At 39.4% G+C, this 25,707-nt stretch overlaps 3 protein-coding genes across 5 annotated transcripts in view; all 3 read left to right on the forward strand.

The window, feature by feature from the left end:
• Positions 1-23: 23 nt before the first annotated feature.
• On the forward strand, positions 24-4,630 carry LOC134881406 (cell cycle control protein 50A-like). The gene is made up of 7 exons (XM_063908711.1): positions 24-505; positions 1,284-1,403; positions 2,072-2,179; positions 2,273-2,360; positions 2,521-2,664; positions 3,009-3,218; positions 3,471-4,630. The coding sequence occupies exons 1-7, from the start codon at positions 257-259 to the stop codon at positions 3,662-3,664; spliced, it is 1,113 nt and encodes a 370-aa protein (XP_063764781.1). The 5' UTR covers positions 24-256; the 3' UTR covers positions 3,665-4,630.
• A 198-nt stretch (positions 4,631-4,828) lies between these two features.
• Positions 4,829-7,439, forward strand: LOC134882071 (cytochrome c oxidase subunit 7A2, mitochondrial-like). The gene is made up of 4 exons (XM_063909743.1): positions 4,829-4,941; positions 5,937-6,026; positions 6,865-6,949; positions 7,194-7,439. The coding sequence occupies exons 1-4, from the start codon at positions 4,924-4,926 to the stop codon at positions 7,250-7,252; spliced, it is 252 nt and encodes an 83-aa protein (XP_063765813.1). The 5' UTR covers positions 4,829-4,923; the 3' UTR covers positions 7,253-7,439.
• A 779-nt stretch (positions 7,440-8,218) lies between these two features.
• col12a1a (collagen, type XII, alpha 1a) overlaps positions 8,219-25,707 on the forward strand; it is a 52,391-nt gene continuing 34,902 nt past the window's right edge. For all 3 annotated transcript variants that reach the window (XM_063908639.1, XM_063908637.1, XM_063908638.1), the window contains exons 1-17: positions 8,219-8,373; positions 9,696-9,801; positions 13,293-13,409; positions 13,495-13,638; positions 14,161-14,214; positions 15,425-15,688; positions 15,778-15,942; positions 16,184-16,357; positions 16,472-16,762; positions 16,870-17,472; positions 17,620-17,898; positions 18,017-18,292; positions 18,394-18,666; positions 23,026-23,295; positions 24,788-25,054; positions 25,278-25,470; positions 25,564-25,688. In XM_063908639.1, coding sequence (XP_063764709.1) covers positions 9,732-9,801; positions 13,293-13,409; positions 13,495-13,638; positions 14,161-14,214; positions 15,425-15,688; positions 15,778-15,942; positions 16,184-16,357; positions 16,472-16,762; positions 16,870-17,472; positions 17,620-17,898; positions 18,017-18,292; positions 18,394-18,666; positions 23,026-23,295; positions 24,788-25,054; positions 25,278-25,470; positions 25,564-25,688 — 3,565 coding nt within the window. In that variant the 5' untranslated portion in view covers positions 8,219-8,373; positions 9,696-9,731. The remainder of the gene's footprint in view (positions 8,374-9,695; positions 9,802-13,292; positions 13,410-13,494; positions 13,639-14,160; positions 14,215-15,424; positions 15,689-15,777; positions 15,943-16,183; positions 16,358-16,471; positions 16,763-16,869; positions 17,473-17,619; positions 17,899-18,016; positions 18,293-18,393; positions 18,667-23,025; positions 23,296-24,787; positions 25,055-25,277; positions 25,471-25,563; positions 25,689-25,707) is intronic.

Below are 25,707 nucleotides of genomic sequence, written 5' to 3' on the forward strand. Positions count from 1 at the left end.
GTGATGTAACAGCTACGTTCCATCATCCTATTGGCTCGGGAGCTTCCGGCTTCTTCCTCTGAGACGAGATTAACTAAACAGAAAAAAACAATGCTACAACGAGTAGACATTTGGATTAGATAGAGGGCAGATTTATCTGCTTAGAAAGTGTTATACTTTGCTTTAACGTGTTGTCTATTTGTTACCGTGTTGGATTAATTAACAGCAGCCGGCTGTCAACTACAGTAGATTATTTTGTTCGAAGTGGATTGCAGCCATGATGGCGTCAAGCTATAACGCTAAGGAAGAGGACGGTAATCACCCCGGTGCCGCGAATCATGCAGGGGCAGGGATTGTGAAAAGTAAAAAGCCGGACAACACAGCGTTTAAACAGCAGAGACTACCAGCCTGGCAGCCCATCCTGACAGCTGGCACCGTGCTGCCCGCTTTCTTCGTTATCGGTCTCATCTTCATCCCCATCGGCATCGGCCTGTATGTCACTTCCAACAACATCAAAGAGTTCGAGGTACGGTCAGGTCTGCCTGTCAGCTAACTTTATAGCCACCGCTGACCAGGTTCGTCTAGGTTCTTCTGTACAGTATTTTATAACAACAGGCCATATGATAAATATAGTATTAAACCTAAGGGCCTGTTGTATAACGACGAGCAAGAACATAATAACAAACGACCCCTTAATTGTTTACCATGTCCAAACACTGTGAGCCTTTGTCGTTACCGTGTTATACACTTTGTTGCTAGTTAGCTGAAACTAGTGCAGTGTAATACAAACACTGTAATGGAAGGAGTTAATCTTTCAGGAAACTGTTTAAAACATGTGTAGTGAACATTATGAGTGAACATTATTGTTATTCTGTGGCTACTCCTCTGCTGAGTTGTTTTGCATTATGATAAGAAGTGTTTCTAGTATTTTGTCCGCATATTTATATCGAAATGTTAGAAAGACTTAAGTTAAACACAACATTTAAATTAATGAAGCTAGTCAACATGTTATAAACCGCTTTCTAGTGTTACACCCTTATAACAACCATATTAGAAAACACTTATAAAAACTACAGCCAACCAAAATGACCTGTAAACTGACTCTTAGAAACTGAATAGTATAACCTTTATATAATATGGAATTTAATTGAAAGCATTTGTATTGGAATTAGTGTATCTTCTTGTACTGAATCAACTCTTCACTAAGCATATACGGATAGGCTCTTAATAAAAACCTTATGCATCTAGTTTCTAGGTATACTTATTTTCAATCCTGCTCAATTAACCTATCTTCGCCTTTTCAGATTGACTACACTGGTGCAAACATTGAGGATCCATGCTACAACTGTGCTAAGAACTTCAGCTGGAACAGCACAGCACAGTGTTTCTGCACTGTGCCGTTCACATTGGTGCAGCCATTTGAGGTGAGCACCATCCTGCAGTATGCAGACCTAATGAATAATATATGCCTTCAGCTTCAAAACTGATAGTGTTGCTTGAAGTGCTGTAGAAGAGAGAAACTGCCCTTCTGAAATTAAAAGTCCATTAAGATCTATTTAGGTCCAAAAATAGACAGACTCAAGGATTGTTTGGAGCTTTTATTATCATTGATTATTCTAGTCTGAAAATATACAGTCCTGCAACTTCCAGTAAGCTTCTATTGATTTTTATATAAAAGCATTCACCAGTTTCATCCAATTTTATTTCCAATGTTTCTTTAGGTTTATTTGTGTGCCTGTCATCTTAACAGCTTTATTTATATATTTTTTTTTGGTGTTTGTGATTTGTTGTGGACATCTCTACCTTACTATATTTCTTAGTTCAATTAAAAAAAAATGTGTGGAGCAACTAAAATCCAACTGAGGAAAAATGACATCTATGTTATCTGAGAACACAACCTATGTTTGTTACACATTAATCTTTCATTCATTTAAAAAAAATAAAACGTTAGTTCTTTGTGTGGTGAATGGATCTGTATAGATGGAGCTAAAGATCCATAAAAGCACTTAAGTGCAACCTGACTAAGGTACCTTCTACTGGCCTTTACTGATGCCCTGTAAATGTCTATAACACAATCTCTCCTCTCCTGCAGAGCAATGTCTTCATGTACTATGGCTTATCCAACTTCTATCAGAACCACCGACGTTATGTTAAGTCCCGAGATGACAGCCAGCTGAATGGTGATCGGTCTGCTTTAATGGTATAATCTTTGGAACTGTTAAAAAACGTTTGAACATGCCAATATTAAAATAAATGCCTTTGCATCAGTTTAACACAGTTTTTTTTTTTACAGAGCCCCAGCAAGGAATGTGAACCTTACCGTACAAGTGAGGGAACCCCCATTGCTCCATGTGGGGCCATAGCTAACAGCCTTTTCAATGGTTAGTAACTTCACAGGATTATTGTTAATTGTGTGTGTAACTGAAGTCTAAACTTCTTCTGAAAGCCTAGTACATGACAAATCAGTTGCATAAGTTTATCTCTTCAGCTACACTTACTTAAAAGAACAATATTGATGTAATGTTTGTTTGTTTGTTTCAGACACTCTGCAGCTGTATCACATCGATTCCAACGGCACCTTTAATGAAATTCCTCTGGTCAAGAAGGGAATTGCGTGGTGGACGGACAAACATGTGAAATTCAGGAACCCTGGTGGAAACAACAACCTTACTGTAGCTTTTCAAGGTGATTTCAGATAACTGTGCACATGACCTTCTAGGCTCATAGATAGGGAATTGTTCGTAGAGTCCTTTTAGTTCATGTTTTTATAATTTTAGCTTCTACCTTTACTGTCACTCCTCTTCCAAAGCACAGGCAAACAGCTTTGGGAGAGCTGTTTCTACCAATATGATAAGGCAGGCCCTTTCTTTGTGTTTGGACTTAAACCAGAGCTATGTCTTAGAGTTTGACCCTGCCAGGGATAGAACCTAGTCCTTGTGTTTGCAGTTCTTTGTGAGAAGAATTTCATCACCCTCATAATCACTTAAGCTGCATTGACCACCTTTGTTTTTTGTCTTGTTGTTTATCAGGCACATCTAAGCCAGTGAACTGGAGAGAGCCAGTGTTCAAGTTGGACCCCGAAGATCCTGAGAACAATGGCTTCATCAACGAGGACTTCATCGTGTGGATGCGTACAGCGGCACTGCCCACCTTTCGCAAGCTCTATCGCATCATCCAGAAGAAGTCGAGCTCGACCCCCACTTTACCCAGTGGCAAATACGTCTTGAACATCACTTACAGTATCCTTTGAATTATTACTGTACTGCACATCAAAACTAGAGTTAGCCCTAGTCTGTAGGGTTGACTAGCATGGTTTTTCTTTCCTTTTGTAAAGAGTCACAGGTAAGATTGTTCATAAAAACTACATGAAAGGTGATAATATTAAATCTGTTTTTTTTACAAAATGTTGTCGTAGTTAATCATGCTGTGTTTAGAAATGAACATGCAGCCAGAATCTCCAGTATTTTTTCTTTTAACCATGTGACCATCAGATTACCCCGTGCTCAGTTTTGATGGTCGCAAGCGGATGATCCTGAGCACCATCTCCTGGATGGGAGGGAAGAACCCCTTCCTTGGCATTGCCTACATCACTGTGGGCTCGATCTGCTTCTTTCTGGGTGTGGTTCTGCTCATCATCCATCATAAATATGACACCCGCAACAACAGTGCAGATATTCCAAACTAAACTGTTCTTTTATCATGTTCTTCCCATCTATGCATGCATGAGGGGACACCAAAGGGTCCGTTCTGGACTGCTTTTTGGCTTTAGCGTGAATACACTGGTCTCTGTCATTTGTTGTGTGTTTGTGTAAAGACAGCATTGTCTTTATTGTCTCATCAAAAGCTGTGTTTTTGTGTCGGGCAACTAAGGCAAAAGAAAGATGCTACAGTCTGTGTCTGTGCATATAGCTTTATGTCGGCTGCAGAGAATGTCATTTCCTGTCTTCTATTTATCTATACATTATCAAAGTATCTGTTTTATTTTAGCAATGCTTTGCGAATGGCTTAATTAATGAAGGATGTGTGTATTTTTAATGCAAGTTTTTGTCTATTTTATGTACTGTAGTATGTCCTGCTGATGAATGTACCATTATACATTACATATTTTGAGATTACCTTCAATATAGAATGGGGAAAGTCATTGCTCGTGTGCCGTTAATAATCAATAGCAGCACTGATATTTTACTTGAAGTATGTTATCCTTGCAGCGTCATAGTATACTTATGACGAGTAGTACCAAAAGTTTGATTATTTACCTCCACCGTATCTGAGGCTCAGCCAGTCACAAGGCATATTTTTAAAAACACAATCTGATGCTTGTTAATGAGGAAAAGTGGAATTATATTATTACCACTATATCCAGTATTCATAATTCTAATTCTCTGGGCAGCGTTGCAGGATGATGAGAGCACAACAACTATTTATTTTTACAGTTGGGCCTGAGTGCTGGATTATCCTGCGTTCTGTAATGTTGACCAAATGATATGCACTTTAAAAGTGTCACATTTGTAAGTCACCAACTTGTTTGTTATTTTCTGTTATAAAATGTCATTCTGGATTTATTAAGTTAATTGAGTAAATTGTTTAAATTTTAAATTTATGGGTTTTATACAAGGTTTTTAGGGTCCAATTAAATAACTTGGTGAATGTTTTCGTGTAAATTGTGATTTCTTTATTTGCATATCACTATCACAGCCGTAATTTAATCATATAATTACCACTACTTTTCTAAGGATGTATTTATCCTTTTTATTTATCGTAATACATTATATAATTATATGTATTATTATAACTAGTAAAAACAAAACTAAACACAAATTATAACAATGTCACAAGACCGGAAGTTATAGGTTCAACAAGGGATTGTGGGAAGTCGGACTGTCAGTGTGCGTCCTTGTGCTGTGCCTTTACCTCTTAGCTTAACATAACACAGAACTTACCAAAATGTACAGACAACTTCTGGTAAGACAACGTTTACTTTTGTATCAACCATATCCAGTTCCGGTTTTAAGATTAACGTTTGTACTATTTGTAATTAATAGGTAACTTTAGCTGGGTAAGTTCTTATTGACGAGTAACGGTCCTGAGCTAGCTTAACTTTCAAACTTTGCTCATTTACCCCGCTAGCTGTTGAGAGCTAAACATCACTAAACACTGGGCTTATTTAGAAAAATAATAATAATGTTACATATTGTTATGCGTTATTGTCATATCTCATACTGCAAATGCAAAATGGTTTGATATTTGCCCTTCTGTCAGGACGCCAGCTACCTGGTAGCTTAGGCAACAGGAATGAAATAAAGTAAGGTTAGTGACGTTACACACAAAGCGAAATGATCGAGGGTACGGACCTATAGGTGTATCGTTTGCGTCACTTCAACTCAACACAAAAACATTTGACTACTACAAACATGAATCAGGGACGTGCTTGTGAACCTGCCACAGCAGGTGAAACTCGGAATCCCTACAATAAAACGTTTACTATGCAGGATGTTGTGACAGTTAAACACCAGAGTTTTAAAGAGAAATCAAGGTAAAGGTTGAGGTGTCAGCTAAGTCATGATTACATTTGTGTAGGGCTGTTTAACACGCTTTTTTTAGTGTACCATAAATCCATCCACGTGCTTTCCCAAGAAAGGAAACTGTTAACATATCGCCAAACCATTAATTATGAAATTGTTATGTACCTACATGCTTTGACTGTATAGCACCACCATTTTGAGCTATATGATCAACGGTGGCAGCAGTGACCTCTGATTCGACTCCCTGTCTTGCATGTAATCCTTCAGACTAGTGCAATGCAGACAATTGGCCACAAGATGTCCCCATTCAGACCATTAAAAAGAGAACTATTTTTTTTAGCACAGTTTGCTTTTTGTGTCATCATGTACCGTTTGTCATGCTTAGGTTATAATTGTTTAATAAAAACATGCTCAGTTGAATGATTTCTCCACCAGGGACTTCGGCAGCTTTCCAGGCGGACCATCACAAGCAGTGCCTGCAGACAGGCTAATAACGCTGTGAAGGAAAAACAAAAACTGTTTCAGGTAATGTTCTTGGAAACAACATGACATTCATAAAGATTGTGATCGCATTCATTTCCCATTTGATCTTTGTAACAGTGTTTCAGGTGTTGTCTGCCTCCTGTAAGCCACAGGAGTAGTCTAGTCTGATTTAAGAGTTTTCTTTCAGACGCTTTTAATGACACATCTGAGCAAAGTGAATATCATAAATGTGAAGTGAAATGTGTGTTCTCACTGAACAAACTGTCAATATCTGATGTCTTGTGAAGCATTGTTGGTATGAAACATTCTTTAGAACTCTCAAATGTAATAACAATCTTAACTTAGGCACCTTTTGTCATACTTTGAAGTAATTCTATGCCTGTTTGACTTGTCATTCAAAAACTCCTTTGTTTTTATAATGATAATGTTAAAGTTTCTACTTTATTCCCAGGTTCTGGAGACAGAATCAAATGTTATCGTGTTTGTAGCCTGACAGATAAGTATAAGAGGGTTTCCACCCTGCAGTGTTTAAATGACCTTCGCCTGTAGCTGGGGCTGGAGTTATACTAATTATGCTTGCGAGCCACTAATTAAAAATCCATTGCAAAACCAACGTTCCAATGTGGCAGGCTTTTGCTGATCCATGCATAGCGCTAGGAATTACGGTAGCCGTAGTTGACAAATGGTTTATCCTTGCTTCTAAATACAAGAGCAAGCACTGCTTCATTGCACAGTTTACTGTACGTCACCACTTAATTGCTATGGTTAACCAGATATGAGCTGTACAACAATTTGAATACCATAGAAAGATCAACAAAATCCTCAACATACCCTTGAAGTTGACATGTCCCGTTGAAATAAGTGTACACTTTCTGAACAGGAGAACAATGGTTTACCTATCCATCTGAAGGGCGGGGCAAAGGATGCTCTCATCTACAGATTCACAATGGCTCTCACTGTGTTTGGTAAGTCAGCATTTGTCTGAAATTTGATGAGTCAGGCTCACTCCGCATGTCTCAGTCTGTCTTTATTCAAGGGAAACCTCTCATGCCAGTGGCCTGACCCCAATGTTATTACTGAAACTGTCTTGGAAAGTCAAATAACTATAATTGTACGATGCCTCATGAAGGGTTGTTTGAAGTCAGAATAAATGCTTGTGTTGTACCCCTTATTCGGCACATCTGTAATACGTGTCTTCTTTCTTCACAGGGAGTGGATATGTGGTGTATGAGCTGTTTAGTGCTGCAATGCCCAAGAAGGCAAAGTGAAAAGGATTGGACTATCTGACGGAACAATCATGCACCCGCTGCATGTAACTCATTAAGTCTGTGTTGCTCAGTATTCTTGGAAATTAATTGTCTTATCAATAATATCAGTATGTGTCATGTTTGATATATTTATTGATTGTACAAATCATGAGCTGTTGATAATAATACAAATATATTTGTTGTGAAATTGTGTCATTTTTAAAAAATGGATTCCTGCTGTAAATGTAAAATTTGCAACAAGCTTCCATTGAGTCTAAGTGCTTTAGAAATATTTAAATTCTTTACCAACAGATTTTAAGTAAAATATTGAAGTCCGTTTGTAACCTGGGTGTATTTATGTAGACTAGATTGGAATTCTTTCGCATATCCAAAAATGTTATCTACTGCAGGTCTCTGATTTGAGCACTAGAGGGCACTACTAACCAGTCAGAAGCCTCACGGTTGCGATGGCTTTCAGCTGTTTCTGAAATACTTCGAATTTTCCAACATTTATTTTCCTTTCGTTCCCACATTATTTATTAACTTATGGAATATATGGGCTAACCTTATTACACTTATTTTTGGTTGTATTTAAGCATCTTGAATGCATTTTGAGAAAAATAATTGACCAATAGGCAAGAGGTTTCCTAAAAACTTTCATTTCAGTCCACATCTGAGTAAATATATTGGATAAGGTTGCCTGTTGCGCATATAAAACACTTCCCTTCCTCTTAGTGCCGTCTGGCCAAATGTTGCCTGCTGTGAAAGTCACATTGGCATTGGAAATTCATTAAATCAGCAGACCAAAGGAATGCAGGAAAAAATGTAATTTCCAAACATTGGATCGGTCTCTGCGGGGGACATGCATCAACTGACGGGCAGAGTTTCGTAAGATACCCATATGATGGTAAACTGAGAGTTGGAACTGCCCCCCTATTAAGTAGCCGATGGTGGAAAGATTCTTCCCACTTGGAAAGAGGGTTTTCCTTCATGGACATCTGCTAGTAGAGCTTCCAGTAGCCAGAGAGAGGAGAGGGGTCCAGCCGCAGCTCCTGAATTTCTTACTTTACTTTCAAGAGGGGGAGGCTTGAAGCAGGCTGCTCTGCCATTTGCTCGGTCCATTTTTTGGGGGGATTGAATAGGTAAGTTGACTCACTTTTATTTATTTTCAAAAGTTTATTATCGGACCTTTAAGAATACAAACAACTACTTTTAGTTCACTAAATTTGACAGAATATCTTGATTTTTGTCGCAGTTTTGTACTGTAGGTGGGTGCAATTTACACCAATTTAATCACTGTGTCCTAAATCTCACTTTACGTCGTTTATTTGATTTTTAAGATAAATTACTTTCCAATATGTTTTTAATCACGTTATTGAACTGAGCTGAATGGAAATGCAACTTTAACTTCAAAGACAAGCAAATTCATGGTAATGTCTAGCCACATTTCTCTCTGTGATAATGCATACATAGGCTTGCTTCTTTGTGCTTTATTTACTATTTGAATTAGATTTAACCCCAAATGTGTCCGAGGGGCCAACAGAGAAATGTCGGTCCCTTTGACTGCAGTTTTCCCGCTCGTGCACCAGGCGGTGCGCACAGCCTGCAGTAGCCTAGGATCCATTTACACAAACTTTGTGAAAAAAGGGATACTCTATGTGTATGTGTTCTACTTGTATTGAAGTAAAAGAGTAACCCCATTGCACAAGTTCTATTCATTTCACTATTGTATTTAAATGCAATCGTGATTTCTGTAACTGGATTTAACCATACACAAATACATAGTGTAATTGTAGGAGAGGATTAAGGTTGGATTTTTAAAGACATTTTACTGTATATAAAATCTAATTTGTACAAAATGACTTTCAATCAAGATGATTTTTAATATTTTACACATCAAGTCACATAATAAATACCATTAAGTTACATGAATGATTTGAAGAGTTTCACCCAGACATCATCCCTGTGAGTGAGGTAGAACCAAAGAAAAGACTATACTATGTATGAGCTCCAAAGCGACCCACTAAAACTATCAGGAGAGCTAGAACGCAAAAAGAATCCAGGATTATACTTACGAAAATCAAATGGATAAAGATGTGTAAAACTGTTTTACCCTCATTCCCTCATTACTAAATACCTTCAATAAGTACCCACCTCAGGGTGTGGGAATCAGCTAGGCAGTCAGGTGTGGCAGTTGTTGTGTAACAAGGTCTAGATGGATCTTGCAGTCTGTCATTGACGACATAGTGATTGAATTATAGAAGCTATCACTATATATTCCAGAAAAATGATCATTATTAATGCACTTTTAATGAAGGGTAAACTGGCTGTTCTTTGGCTCATCTCCACACAGCGGCAAATTAGTCATAATGTATCGCCTACATGTGTTGCTGCCTATGCACCACACTGACCCTGAGTTTGAAATAAACCTGCATTTAAACACATGTTTTCTATTCATCATCAGACTGATTGATGCTCTGCTGACCCTTCAGGACCAAACATGAAGATAGGGCTGTCACTGGCCGCGGCTGCCTTCTTTGCAGCCCTGCTGTCCACCATAGATGCTCAAGGTAAAAGAAAGCACTTGGCCTCACGGCACTCACATACACTCTATCCCCCTTTATCTGTTCCTTCTCTTCTTTCACCTATACACCTCCATTTGTTCTCTATGCTACAGGGATTAGTCTTTCACTTTAAAGAGTCATCTCATGGACACTGAACTCTTTTTATTGATAAACTTAATAAAGCTATTCTTGTTTCATGTGTATGTTATATGACTATGTGAATTTTGGTCTACTCATTTAATCTTTGATGCTTTTATCCCTCATTTGCAGCATATTTTGTCAGATTTATCTGTGTGGACAGGCTTTAATGTAAAATCCTGATCTCATTCACTTGTATTAAGTCTGTAATCTAGATGGTTTGAAATAATATATATATCTTTGGGTTTAAACCAATATTTCTGGATCCATATACTTATTCAGATATATGAAAAAACACCACCCTTGCAAGTTTATTTAATTTCCGATTTTGTATTAAATGCATTTAACAGCAGGCCACAGAGTAGAATGAAATAATTTTACAGTATAATGCTTCCCCATAAATGTCTTAGGAAGGCTGCTGCCATTTCAGTTTAATGACACCAAGCCTGTGCACTTATTCCAAAGCAACATTTGGAACATTGCCAAGTTCTTGTTAATTAGGTATTTAAATGCTTCATCATATATTTATAATTATGCTGAGGTTGTAGTAGGATGTTTTGAACCTCGTCCTATGGCAGCAAGTAAATACAACGCTTTAACATATTAAATTACTCCAGCAACATCGTACTGTAGTTGTACTATAGCGGAAGCAGAATGCAATCATTTAAAATATATATGTATATAAATGGTTATATCCAAGGACAAATCAAGGTATGTATAACCTTGTTACTGTCTCTATTTTGTGCTCATATTACTATTGTTTTAGCAGCTATTAAATGCACTTTAATAGACATATCACAAGGGCCAGCATGTCATAGACTGTTAACAATCTGTCATGAGTTTTGACAGAAAATGACTCAAAGTAATTTCATGTGCAAACATTTCAATCCAACATAATGGCAAATATGGAAATATGGTATGGAAACCCTCAGATATTTTCCTTTTGAAAGCTCTCTGGCAGCATGAAATGAGTCTAACGTCTCCTCTCACATATCTCCACCAACCGAATGGAAAGATGAAATACGAGAACAGCAAATTAATCCTCAGACAGCGCAAAGACAAAGAGCCTTTCTAGGGCTTCATTGCGGGCATTTGTAAAAACGCTGAGTTGCAATACATATGGAAAGTTAATATGCAGCAATGTTTAATGTCAGCACATGTTGTGGAATTACTTTGGCATCTGTCCTGCCTCTTTGGGAGAGTCGGTGTACTTTCCTCCTCTTTTTGGTCTCTCTTCCTGGCAACAGCTCAGGCCAGGATGGCTGTCTGGCTGGACACTGAGGTTACTAATGGAACAGTAGCCAGACTCTGGCCCCTGGGAGCCAGAGATGTCTTTTATTAGGAACCGATGGGACTGACATCCATATAACAAGAGCAACCACAATGTCCAAATAACAAGAGATTGTTAGTTTGACAAAACCACCTTTGTTCTTAGGTATATTTTATAAGCAGGAGGACATGGTCGAAGAAATTGTAACAAATTGAAATTACCTGAAACGAACAAATGTCGGAGTGGCAGGTTGACATGCAAGTCAACCTTCGCCTACAATGTTTTTATCCAAATATTTTAATCTGCAATAGATTGCTTTTTGCTACCCACCTCTCACTCCTACACCCACATACACTTCCATAACCCATACCATTTCGTGTTGGAGATGCGTACTCACGGAGAAATCAGGTGGAACGCGGCCCATCGGGGCTCCTTGAGTTGATAAGTCAGGTTGGTGATCCTCAAATCGCAGTTTTTAAATGATCTGGTGGGCTCCTGTTTGTCATCTGCCTGTGCATTCAGTGTGTCCCAAGCTATGGCTTCCTCCTCAAAGTGTATTTTACAATGATATTCTTGCCTCCCATGGCATTGTTTTTCTACTTTACAGCCAGCATGAACCCACCCTACAGTCCCATGCATGCTCAATTACCTAAGATCAGCCCCATCATGTATGTTCCCACTATGGATAAATTAAGGCTTTGCCTGGCACTACAAGTCAGTTCAACTTTCATCATGCTAACCTCAATCCCATATTGAATTTATCACAAAATGATTGTTTTATTGATCATTAGTCTTTCACTATGAAATGTTTTTTTTCATTGAACACTTATTTTCTACTCTGTCTAATTACATCACTTTTCGACGCTAGTAGCATGAAGCATGAACTTAGCTAACTATTTAATGAATAAATAAATTAATTTAAACATTTTTAAAACTAACCTTATGAATATTGTTAATTGGCAATGGAAAACTTTGTTAATTAAAATGGGTAACAACTGTAACTTTTATGCATGTAAATAACACATGAATGTAGCTACATGTTAGTGCAATTTTGCTAACACTTACTAACTAACATTAGCCCTTTTCCTTGATTTGCTACCAACCTAAAGGCTGTAAAAAAGGAATATCATTTAAAAATATGTTTGTCATCTCTGTCTGTGTGGTCCCAATTGTACATGGAAACTAAGTCCAGTCAATTAAAGTTGTTAAACCAAACAACTTTCTCATGTACATGTGCATGATGCTGTGATCAAGTCAGCTCAATGTAAAGACGCGAGGCCTTGTCACACTGTATATGTTTTTCCTATATTTATTTTGATGTACATCTTAACATTTGAAAGATTGTCTACATTAATTTGTTCTCTCTTGAAGAATGCATTATTCTGCCAATGAAAAAGTACACAAGTGTCTCCCGCGACGAATTGTGTATTCTTTTTAAAAGGTTTGCAATGGATGTGTGCCACTCCTCGTGTTAAGAGTTTTAACCAAATCAAAGCACTTTTCATCTTTGAAATATGTTTATATACAATGTATATATAACATATGGTGTTTAACTTTGTCAAAAGTTACTTCAACAACTACATGGCAACCTTGATTCCATTGTATAATCAGTACCTGTTGTAGTTTTGTTATGCTGAGATCATCTCGTACATATAGGGAGTTGAGTATAAGGTCGGGGCATGCGTTGTTATGACTGCACTCAGCATGTGTTGTTTGGTTCACTCAATGTTTGCACTTTGGTAGAGTTTGCGTGGAGTCGTGCACATGTTGTGTATGCCAGTGCTTGAGTTGTTGGCCATCGTGGTTGGGCAACTCAAACAAAAGCCATTTTACTCCAAAATGGCTTCTCACACTTTTTTCAATGTTGTCACATGTTCTTTACTTGTCATTCTTACGATTGGTCGCCAGTGCCATGTGTCTGTCCCCAACAACGAACAATTTCACTTCAGTCATGAAGTGTTTGTCGTTGGGATCAATGTGAATGCTTGATAAAATGCCTATCATTAACTTGATCAATATTATTACCAAATTCATACATATGTTTATATTTGTTGTGATTTAACAACTGTGTTTCTACTCTTGTTTGCAGTGGATTCCCCCTCAGACTTGAAATTTAAAATTCTCAATGAGAACTCAGTGGAAATGTCATGGACAGGACCCTCATCAACAATAGAGGGCTTCAGGCTACAAGTCGTATCTGATGCAGGTCAGTATGGGAGTGAGCTATGTGAAAGTAGGTTATTGATATGAGCCCAACATCAGTTGATTTGGTTTTGAATTTCCTCTCTTAGATGAACCATCCAGAGACTTTACGCTTGATGCATATGCCACAAAGACCAAAATCACTGACCTGACACCTGACTTGGACTACACTGTGTCCATAAACTCCTATTATGGGTCAGAGGAGAGTATTCCCATCTTTGGACAACTGACAAGTAAGGCATTTTATTCAAAGGTGGTTCATTCAGATTGTTTAGAAAATGTGCAACTTTTAAAATTCATCATTCAGTCATTCTAGTGCTTGTGTCTTGTGCAAAAGAGTAAAATTACTTTTGCACAAGACACAAGCACTAGAATGACTGCGTTGTTACAGTCATGCTAGTTAGTAAGCAAAAAATCAACTTTAAGCATCTACATCATTTTCTAATTCTAAACATACAGAACATCTCCTTCAACATAACAATAGAAATAAAAAGGTATCTTTAATTACACAATAAATGATTCCATGTAGCATTTTCATCTAGCCACATCTAGAAAGTAGGGAGAAATCACATCTGCTTTCTGACTCTTGAATTGTTCACTGTTTATAGCTAATGCTGCATGAAGATATGCGTTTGTGTAAATGTGGGTTTGACCCTCTTCACCAGATTTTATGATGTGTTGACTCAGCCAGTAAAAAAGTGCACAGTGAGGCTGGCATATGTGCAATGCTAACTCAAGTGTTTCCTGTGTTTCAGTCCAGTCCAGTAACACCAGTGGACGAGTCAGGAAGCCACAGATAGATGCAATCAGTGAGTATGTTTACTGTACTGTCAACCAAAATCTAAACCGGGCCTGTCCTTCATGAAGCCCTCCAGTGTTTTGGAATACATTTTTCCCTCTAGATGAATGTCATCAAAATATATTTTTCCCATGGAATAATTTGGTCAGGCGTACATTTTACCCTCTGGAAGGGTTGTCACTGGGTAAGCAGATAGGGACTGGGAGGGCATACAGTTTATTCTAATTGAAACCAGTCTGTACATTAAGAAAAAGGAAAAGAAACGCTTGAAGCCAGGAGACATGTGTTCTCTTTTGAGTCATTGGGTGGAGAGGAGCAGGAGGGGGTTGTCAAGCAATGACGTATTCACTGTGCCACATAGAGGGTTGTTTTAAAGATGTGGCAGTTCTAATTATGATGTCCTCTTGTCAAACTCTTCTGCTCATGTTGTGAGACCTATCTGTAAATTTACAAAAGGACATGCTCATTTTCCATCAAAAACTGTTGATCTTTCTGGAAACCATGCCAGCTTCCCATCCTAAATCTTTACAATAGTGAAGCTCTCAGAAATTATTTTATAGGCACTCAAATTCTTTGAATAAACCCTAATTTGGTGCCATCATTTTCAACATTTAGTCAGGGAGACTTTTAAGGAAAAGTGCGCCCTTTTAAGAACGAGTCTCATGAGTTGTGAGGAACAGAATTTGGAGTTAAGGAGACTTTGGGGAAATGAGGATTAAAGGCCATCTCCATGATCCCTGCCAATTATATCAAGAGAGTCATCTAACATTCTCTAGAGAATTTTTTTTCCATTGAAAGCCCCTTAAGATTTTAAAGAATGAAAGTGAATAATGCCTCAGTCTGCCATAATGACTATACCAGCCCACTGTTTGGCACTGGGTAATATCTCCTTTGATGTCAGAATTTACATCTCTGCGCTATCCAACTTTCTGTCATGGATTTTATTTTATTTAGACAGGAGAAGAAAATGGCCAGAGTAAAAATATTGTTCCAGTGCAAAGCTGCTGCCATTCTTTTATTAGCAAATGTCTGGACAAGATGTTTGGTTGATTTGTGAAATAGAGTAAGGGATGAGTTTTTTTGCATTTTAAGTTTTACATTAAAGATTAACTGGTAGTGTAAGCTCACAATCAAAACTGTCTGGCACAATCACAACCTGCTTTAAAAAAATTCTAACTGTATTATTCTTGACTGACTTTATTTATCCACTCTTTCCTTAGAGTGTTCGGTCAGTGCATTGGCAGATTTGGTTTTTCTGGTGGATGGCTCATGGAGTGTGGGCAGAGAGAACTTCAAACACATTCGTAGCTTCATCAGTGCCATGGCAGGGGCCTTCGACATTGGCACTGACAAGACACGAGTTGCCGTAGTTCAGTACAGTACAGACACCCGAACAGAGTTCACACTTACACGTTACAACAGAAGAGGAGATCTTCTCCAAGCCATCAACTCCCTGCCATACAAAGGCGGAAATACTATGACAGGTAAGGAATTCATTACAGAACGAGGTTCAGTATTGTAGAGGTTTTTGCTTTTATTTCCAACTTTAATTTATGTACATTTTTATCTTAAGGTGATGCCATAGATTACCTTCTGAAAAACATCTTTACGGAGGCAGCTGGATCCAGGAAAGGTTTTCCTAAGGTAGCCATGATTATCACTGATGGAAAATCCCAGGACCCAGTGGAGGAGTATGCTAAAAGGCTTAGGAACATTGGAGTGGAAATTTTTGTCCTAGGTATGGTTTATTATTCAGTGTTTTGTTGAATACTGCTCTCCCATGTGAAAGTCTGCCTGTTCTTGGCAACCATTTGGTTTTCCATTGATTGTTCATAACCATATTTGACTTGGTAAAAGTCAAGTACTGTTGATCTATCTAACATACTCAATACTCTAAAAGCATCGACATATTTCACATCTGTACTGCACCCCTGAGTAAAGACCATATGAGTTGACATAGTTCAAATTTTCATCCTTAGGTATCAAAGGAGCAGATGAGGATGAGCTAAGGGAAATGGCCTCCACACCTCACAACAAACATGTGTACAATGTTCCGAACTTTGACATGATCCAAGAAGTACAGAAAAAGATCATCACAGAGGTGTGCTCTGGTGTCGATGAGCAGCTTGGTGTTCTTGTCAGTGGGGAAGAAAGTAAGTTAAAACACTTAATCAAATGTGTTACATTATATTGGGTTCTATAGTTTTGACATGCAATAAAATGTCTTGAAACGCTCTTATATTATACATTTCCTGCATTTTTCACAGTGGTAGAGCCAGCCTCTAACCTGCAGGTGACAGAAATTGCATCAAAGTCAATGAGAGTGACATGGGATGCCTCTCTGGGTGAAATCACAGGCTACAAGCTCAACCTAAACCCCATGCTAGCTGGAATGAAACGCCAAGAACTTTACATTGGGCCCACACAGACATCAATCAATGTTCGTGACCTTTCCCCTGAGACTGAGTATGAGATCAGCCTGTTTGCCCTCAAAGGTCTGACTCCCAGTGAAGCCATCCTGGCAATGGAAAAGACCCAGCCTGTCAAAGTGTCAACAGGTAAGATTAATGGCTGTGTATGTAATTGTACCTAAACAGTTCCCTTGTTTAATGGCAAAAGCCATACAAGGTCTTTAATTAATCCATTATTCTTTATATTTTGACAGAGTGCTCTTTGGGAGTGGATGTACAGGCTGATGTGGTCATATTGGTTGATGGCTCTTACAGTATTGGATTACAAAATTTTGCCAAAGTCCGTGCTTTCTTGGAGGTTCTGGTCAATTCCTTTGACATTGGACCCAACAAGGTCCAGCTTAGCTTGGTCCAGTACAGTCGCGATCCACACACTGAGTTTGCCCTCAATACCCACCATGACATAAATGCTGTTGTCAAAGCTGTGCGCACTTTCCCCTACCGTGGAGGCTCCACCAACACTGGCAGAGCCATGAAATATGTTAAGGAAAAGATCTTTATCTCTGCCCGTGGAGCTAGAGAGAATGTCCCCCGTGTCATGGTACTGATCACAGATGGAAAGTCATCTGACTCGTTTAAGGATGCAGCCACTGGCCTGAGGAATAGTGATGTGGAGATCTTTGCCGTTGGTGTGAAGGATGCCGTTAGGTCAGAGTTGGAGGCCATTGCTAATCAACCATCAGACACTCATGTCTATGAGGTGGAGGACTTCGATGCCTTCCAGAGGATCTCCAAGGAGTTGACTCAGTCCATCTGTCTTAGAATTGAACAGGAGCTGCTTAACATCAAAAAGAGAAGTAAGTAGGTAGAAAGAATACCAAAACCCAATGTTCGTACCATCCTGGCATCAGTTTTGGATAACTACCATTTGCTTTTACATGATTTAAGACTATGCACTGCCTTTTAATGCCAGATTTCTATAACACGTAACCTTTTACTTTCAGGTCTGCTTCCACCCAGAGATTTGACGTTTTCAGAGATTACCTCCAGAAGCTTCCGTACCACCTGGGTAGCTCCTGCTGTCGTTGTTATGTCCTACCTGGTACGTTTCCGCAAGGTTGAAGACATCACCGGTGACTACATTTCCATGGCAGTGCCTGGTGATTCCACCACAGTTGTTCTGCCCCATCTAATCCCCCTCACTGCCTACGAGGTCAATGTTTTTTCTCAGTATAATAAAGGAGACAGTTTCCCTTTGACTGGTGAAGAGACCACTCTAGAAGGTAAGAAAGATTTTCATGGACCTCAAGTCATAGTTTAAATGACAGTCAAAACTGAAACAATAATAACATTTTTAGACAGACAGAATATCGGAAATCTGAAATATGTTCTGCTTTTCAGAGCAAGGGTCTGTACGGAGACTTCAAGTCACAGAGGAGACCACCAACAGTTTCCGGGTATCATGGCAATCTGCTCCAGGTCCTGTTATCAGATACCGCCTCACATATGTCCCAGTGAGTGGCACTGGGGAAATACTGGAGGCCCAAACCATTGGACCGGACACTTCCATAGTTCTCGAAGAGCTTTTCCCCATTACCACCTACCGTGTGTCTGTGTCTGCTGAGTATTCATCAGGAGTAGGGGACGAGATGCAAGTAGATGGAACCACCAAGGAAGGTGAGTCATTAAATATATTTATCCGTAAACAGCTTTATCAAACTTGGGTTTCTGCACATGGGATATTAGTTAGTGTCTCATCCATTTTTATTTGCTTTCAGTCCGCGGCTCTCCTCGGGACCTCCGTGTCTTTAACGAGACCATATCCACAATGAAACTGGCATGGCAGGCTGCTCCAGGAAATGTTGTTCAGTACCGCATTGCCTTCAAACCTGCCGAGGGTGGTGACAGGAAGGAGATATCCGTCAAGGGAGATACTACCCAGGCTTTGCTGAAGAACCTCCAACCAGCCACTGAATATGAGCTGTTTGTGAGCGCTCGCTACTCTTCTGGTTTGGGTGAACCTCTTCTTGGCACAGGAACCACCTTAGAAGGTAAGGGAGAGTTACTCAATTTGAGTTTCAAACTTTTAAAGCATGGTAGAACTGTAACTATAGCCAATGTGTGACATGAATGTAAAGTGGCTGTGGGCTCAGCTAGTAGGTACTGCTTTACTCAAAATTAGTTCAGTTGTCTTCCTCCGAGTCCTTGCAAGTATCCACCATCTGGTATTTTTCACATCATTTCACACATCAGAATTAAGGAAGTTGTGCTTTAACTTTGCAAGGTTGGTTGAGTATATGGGCTGTGGTTACAGGGCAACATACAGGAATGTGGCACTTGATGTAATTCTTTTGGCATATATGCTTTAGGTTAGGTTAGCTCTCCCGCCCATGAAGGCAGTGAGTTGGAAATGAGTGGGGAATGCTTGTAAAGCTGGAGAATTTATGCAATGGCTTGGAACAGACTTTGACAGCCATATGCCTGCTGGGTATTACCTTTACAGTACACCTTGGCCTGTCACAGACATAATGTGTTTCGATTCACATTGGTTTTTGAGATATATGTGGAATATTTAATCATTAATATCAGTTGTTTTTCCTTTTAAAAAAAAGAGCATCTGAGCATCTGTTTCGTTCTATAGATGTGTATAGGCAGTGTAGAAGACTCAACGGGGAGCAGGTCATCTGTTGAATTCACACAGAGTGGGAAGGGAGATTGTTCTTGTGTCACACTACAGTGAAGGAAGTCAAAAGGATCTCTAGAAATGGGGGGAGGGGGTCTTGGCTTTATGGGGACAAAACAACAATCAAGGTAATGTATCACAAAGAGGAGAATATTGCTGGTTTTTATTTAGTTCCACTAATGGCTGCTAAAACAGTAAGAGTTTACCTGGCCATATATTTATTTATAGTGTGGACTTAACCCCACTATGCTGTTAAGAATGGTCTTTAGTAGCTTTGGCTCTGCATTAGAATAGAGATCAACCTCTTTGAAAGGAGTTTAAGGCCAAAACACATCAAAGTTGTTATATATATCATCCGGCAAGAGTGGAGTTCTTGTTCCTTCATGTCCCCTCTTTATACCCCTGGCATAAGTGAGGTCCTATGTGCCAGCGTCTCCCTACTTGACAGGGACATTTATTGCTAACCACATGGATCCGTGCACTGGCCTGATTAAGAGGATTTTGGTGCATAGAAGTTTTTCAACCATGAATTAACAACTACATAAAATGAATGTTTGTGTGCATTTCCATGATTGCAAGAACTTGAAAGAAATGTTGGTTTTGCTGTGTTTTGCTCTGTTTCCCACATTGACCAAAGGGTCGTGATCATAGAGTTTAGTTTCCACATGTCCAATCTGTGCCGTCATCAACCATACACCCCCACAGGAAAAGGTTCCATGACAAAGCACTTTGTTTAGCCAGCTCTATTAAGCTGTCATGACGTCAGGAGACTTCAACACTGATCTCATTGTTTGGAGTGCCAATCACTCTGAGTGACCCTTTCTGTAAGGTCCATGTAGGCGAGAACTGGAAGAGAGTGGCTTGCACAAAGTCTTCCCTTGAATGGGAAGTAACAAACATCCTAAAATTGCTTACAAGGAGGACAGAGAAGGTGTCACAGCAAATGCTTGAATGAACACCCCAAAATGTGCATATTAAACACAACATGGCACAATTATTTATTTAAGAACAGTGAGCTTTAAACAGTATGTGGAAGACATTACCTAAGAGGACTTTGAAAGTTGTGTTAGCTGTCTGTCTGCAGAGTTGTCTGCTCTTCTTCCGCGAGGGTGGGGCAATCGACAGGCAGAGGCAGAGACAGAGGGTGGGGATGAGTAGGAAAAAAGGGTTCTTGAAAGTGTGAACCAGAATTATAAAATATCCTTCCTTAGAGGTCACATGTGTTTTCTCATTACCTTAAGCACCATTGCCTCTATAATTAACCACTTTCACAACACAGCAAATGTTTTTCACATGTGCCAGAGAGGATTCTTTTTATTACCCTTAATGAACGCAGCACAACAGTAGGTGAAATGGTAATATCTTGGATGGATTTCCTCTAAAACTGTTGTCTTTGGAAACATGTAGGCAGTGCCAGGCTCTTTGAGTGGTGCCGCCAGACTGTTTCCCCCCACCACTCAAAAGGTCTTTTGAGGTAATAGGCCAAAGACAGGTAACCTTGGCACGTAGACACTAAAGGCTTTAGTTTGGTGACTGAACTGTATGTCTTTGTGAACCAAGAGCAACAAAGTAAGGCAAGTTTGACATGGGGTGCCAGTGCTGAGATGGCACTTTGAAGGAACGATGTATTTCCTGCAGGGATTTGGGAGAAATTACTTTAACTGTGTGAGTCATAACTAGCTATGTCCTTTTAACTCAGTTCCTAACTACCCAATACCACGGTTTAATACCCAATGCCAAAGTGAATCAAGATAAACAATGGCAAAATAAAGTAACGAATCCAATAGACATTAAAAATCATTAGGATCATTTCAAAGCATGAGCTGGTAATGTGTATTTTGTTTGCCTGCTGGCATTTTAAATCACAGTCATTTATATTTTGGACTTCTTTGGCTGCAGATGTGAAGGATATGTCAATACATGCCCTGCAGAAAATCTCTTAGATGAGGTGCGGTTGTGTCATATGTGGTTTTTAAGAGATGTGGGTGAGACTTTAATGTGAATGTGTGATCTGATCTGAACAAGGTCGTAATTTTGATATTAAAGTTTGGATGTAGTTTGGTGGGTTGAGAAAGGTCCAGGATGTTGTTATTAGAATAAAGTCATATTGGATTATTGAATATTGAATTGCTAGTATATTGCTTCAATAAGCCCAATTATAGAAGCATGTGCAAGTCTTATATTGAGCAACAATGTAGCTTGTTTTAAAACTACTGGTAATAACCTCAAACAAGAATATGCATACATTTATATTGTTTAATTGCATATATTACATGCAAACCAATTTCTTTTTTCTGGGTTTGAGGACCATGTGTTTCATGTATGTGGGCTTTACTCCAAGGAGTGGTCCCTTCCATTTAGCATGTCTACAAATACTAATGAAAAGTGAGCCACTGTCTGCAGAACTCATTATCTTGACATCCTTTCGTCCTTGGTTCACATACAGCTGGAAAAGTTCATCCCTTTGGTAAGGATAACTCTTTAGATGGAATGAATCGGGTATCTCTAAGTGGCCCACTTTATTTTCATGGTACTCAAAAAGCTGGGGCGCTTCATTAGTTTGTGGTTGCGGCCATTACTCTTCATATCTGGCCTCTGCTCTTAAGGTGCAGACCGCTCTGCTTGGCAGGCAGAGCTGGTGCTGGAATATCTGTTTAGATCAGTTTCCAGAACAACTTATAGGGTGACAATTAGCCTGACGTTTCTGCTCTATGTTTGCTTAGCATTTCCAAATTATGCATTAGACTTGCGGTGTTGCATCTCATTCTTTTCATTTGGCTTTTTATGTAAAACCTCCTTAGTGAGTTCTGACGAATGAGGTTTGAGAGAGACCACCCAGCTGCACTGCTCTGCCTCTAATTATATTGCCATTAGGTGCTGGCATATAGGGGCTTAGGGACTTGATTCAGGAAGAGGATCACAGGGGTTGTGTGGGAGGCTTTGTGTGGCAGTATATCCTCCTATGGTAGATCCAGCTCCTTTATATGGCCTCCAGACCTGTGTTGAGTCCATCTCAACACGGGCATCCCTCTCAGCCAAGCATGTGCTGGCTGCCCATCAAGAAACACCTACACAAATTTCCCTCCACTGTATTTTCTGTTCTCCTTTCATGACGGTCTCTCAAGAAAATTGAGTGAAGTCGGAAAACAGAGAGTTCAACATCTGCAATTGTAGCAAACACACTTGTGCTGATCGGGTTTCCTCTGTTTCGATGGAAAATTTAAGTGCAGCCAGGAGGGGCGCTGAGGATATGTGATTTATGATTACTTCTGCAGACATTTTTCCTGCAGTGTCTGATTATGAAGGGAGAAAATCAGGTTGTTCAAACAGATCCTGAGGGGTTAAAGCAGAGACAGATGAGTGATTGTTCATCGTTTATTGCCGGGGTTCTTAGTTTTATCCACTTCGTGTCTCGCTCACTTCCTAAAACCTCCATAAATCTGCATTAGAAATCAACACCACATGGACTGCAGCTCCCTAAAGCATTTCTCTACCTAACAATACCATCTTAGTTCAATTAATTTGCAAGTCAAAACAAAGAAATGTTCTGTAAAAACATTATTGTTATTGTTATTATTATTATTATTATTATTATTGTTATTATTATTATTATTGTTATTATTATTATTATTATTATTATAAGTAAACAACATTAAAGCATTACTGCTTGCTATTTTTCTTTTTCCACCTGCTCTTTCTAATAATGTTCCTCTTCATTTATACACAGAGCTTGGTTCACCCAGAGACTTGGTGACCAAAGACGTCACTGACACCAGTTTCGCTGTGTCTTGGGCCGCTGCTCCCGGAAATGTTCGTCAGTACCGGCTCAGGTGGAAGTCTCTCTACACTGAAGAGGCTGGGGAAACGATGGTACAAGGAGACACCACAGCCACAGTCTTGGATGGTCTCACACCAGAGACACGCTATCAAGTCTCTGTGTTTGCGGTCTACGGGCATGGAGAGGGTCAGCCATTAGTTGGAGAGGAAACCACTGATAGTAAGTTTTACAGGCTTAACTCTTTCATTACATACTTGTTCCCTTATCCTTCCCTTCTCTCCATATTTAATTTGTATACATCTGCTCCATTATGTATTTCTTTTCTTTTACTTTTCCAATGCTTTCCTTCACTCTTATTCTCCTTCCTTGATTCTGATTTAACTCTAAATCCAATAAGGCCCTAACATCTCAATAACCTACATGTGAGTGTTTAACGTATCCCCCATGTGTAACTATTAAGAAGATCCTTTTTAAAGTCCTAAACGCAGCTCTTGGTGTTAAGCACATATTATCTCATTACATATCTTGTCATGAACACATCTACAGCTTGTAAAGTTTGACACCCGGTTAAGTAAGAGATTTAATTAAAGAGATCACGTAGGAATATGAAACAGTGACGTAACTTTAAAAAAAAAGTTGTCAAAGCGGTGAACTTTAGCTTTGGGTGTTATACGGTTGAGCTAAGAGATAACGTCATAGCTGTTGGCATTCGTCTGAGCCATAAAATATCAAGAGTATAGAGCCTTTGCGTGTACCTTGAAGACTATGCGTGTGTGTTATATGTATGTACAGAAGTGACGCAATATCCAGCACACCTGCTCCCGGTTTTCTTGTGAGATGCAGGATAGATAGACCTCTCTCTTGTTAGACTACACTCATGCTTGGATGAGAAAAGCACATTGAGCGGAAAATTGCACCAGTTGGTAAGGATTCGGTCAAGTAGTTATTTAAAAGGAATGTGCTTAAGGAAAAATATATTTCCAACCTTCACTCGTGTTTATTGATTCTGGCAAGCAAGAAATTTGGCAAACACACCAAATATAACCACAAGGCAGATTTGTAAACTAAAATGTTAAATTTGCTCCTAGCCTCCCTCTGCTTTGCACCCACTATCTTCTTCTCCCTTTTCTGGTGCTTCACAAATCACAAGACTCAAACTTGGAAGCGTTGCTTTTTTCCGTTAATAAAAGTCCCTCCTCTGAAGTAGAGCAGTCTGAATATTTTCCTTTGCTCGTTTCGAGACCACTGACATTTCACACTTGCCCTTCCTTCTTTGAAAATAAGAAACACTCCATGGCGCACAATGGAAAAATTTGAATTATGGCTTTGCTCAAAGTTATAAGACATCTATGTCTGGCTCTCCAACTTTCCAACTGAACATGATCAATCATGTACATTTGTGCCTGTTTAATGTATACTCCTGAAAATCTGAATATTTGGGTAGGTTTGTTTCTGCACGCATGTGGAAACTGAGCAGATACGCAGATGAAAGAGTTGTGAGGTAGCCAAGCGTGTAACTGTTTAGTTTTACTTACCAGCAGGAAAGCCATGCTGCTTGTATTTCCAAAGGTATACTGGAAAATATGCAGTTAGGCACACATAGAGCATAGATAAATTCCTGAACAAATCCCAAAATCTACATTTTACCTCACACCATCCATTCATCATTTTGCCTTTTTCAACCTTTGTTGCTTTTTTCCTTTCCTCGCAGTCTCGGCCGCTGGACGAACGATTGTTGTGTCCGAGGAAACGGAGAAGAGTATGAAGGTGGATTGGCAACCAGCGCCTGGAAATGTACTCAACTACCGCGTTACCTACAAACCCAAGGCAGGAGGGCGTCAGCTAGCAACCAAGGTGCCTGGTGGCACCACCTTCACCGTGCTAAAACGCCTCACCCCCCTCACCACCTACGAAATCACCGTTCTGCCAGTCTACCGTTCAGGAGAGGGCAAAGCAAGGCAGGGAGAAGGAACAACATGTACGTTGGTTTATCATTCACTCAACCACAAATATTGGTCTTTCTGTTGCCAAGTCTGATCCATTAAAGTCATTATAACAATCTCACACTGAATCACTAAAGCAATATTTCATTATTTATTTGTTCTTTATTTTAATGTTTGAAGAAAAAAACATTTAGTTTGGATCATTTCATTCAGTTCTTTGGCATTTATACATTGTACACATTTCTCTTTTCTCCTTAGTGACACCTTATAAAGGCCCCAGGAATCTCCAGACTTCAGAGCCGGCCAAGACTAGTTTCCGTGTGACCTGGGACCATGCTCCCGGTGATGTTAGGGGCTACAAAGTCACTTTCCACCCTACAGGCGAAGACATTGACCTTGGACAACTTCTGGTTGGTCCTTATGACAACACTGTGGTGCTAGAGGAGCTAAGGTGTGGCTGATTTCTTGGTTTCATTCTCATTGTTGCTTGATTACTTTTCTGCAGGATGTCATGCTAAACAAATCATTTTCTTTTGGTCCATAGAGCGGGTACCAAATACACAGTGAATGTGTTCGGTATGTTTGAAGGAGGAGAGAGTATGCCATTGGCTGGAGAGGAGAAAACCACTCTTGTTGATTTACCTACGCCTCCTCCTTATGAGGCATCAGGTAAAGTCATTACAACCAA

This window comes from Eleginops maclovinus, chromosome 19, assembly GCF_036324505.1.
Source record: "Eleginops maclovinus isolate JMC-PN-2008 ecotype Puerto Natales chromosome 19, JC_Emac_rtc_rv5, whole genome shotgun sequence".
NCBI lineage: Eukaryota > Metazoa > Chordata > Actinopteri > Perciformes > Eleginopidae > Eleginops > Eleginops maclovinus.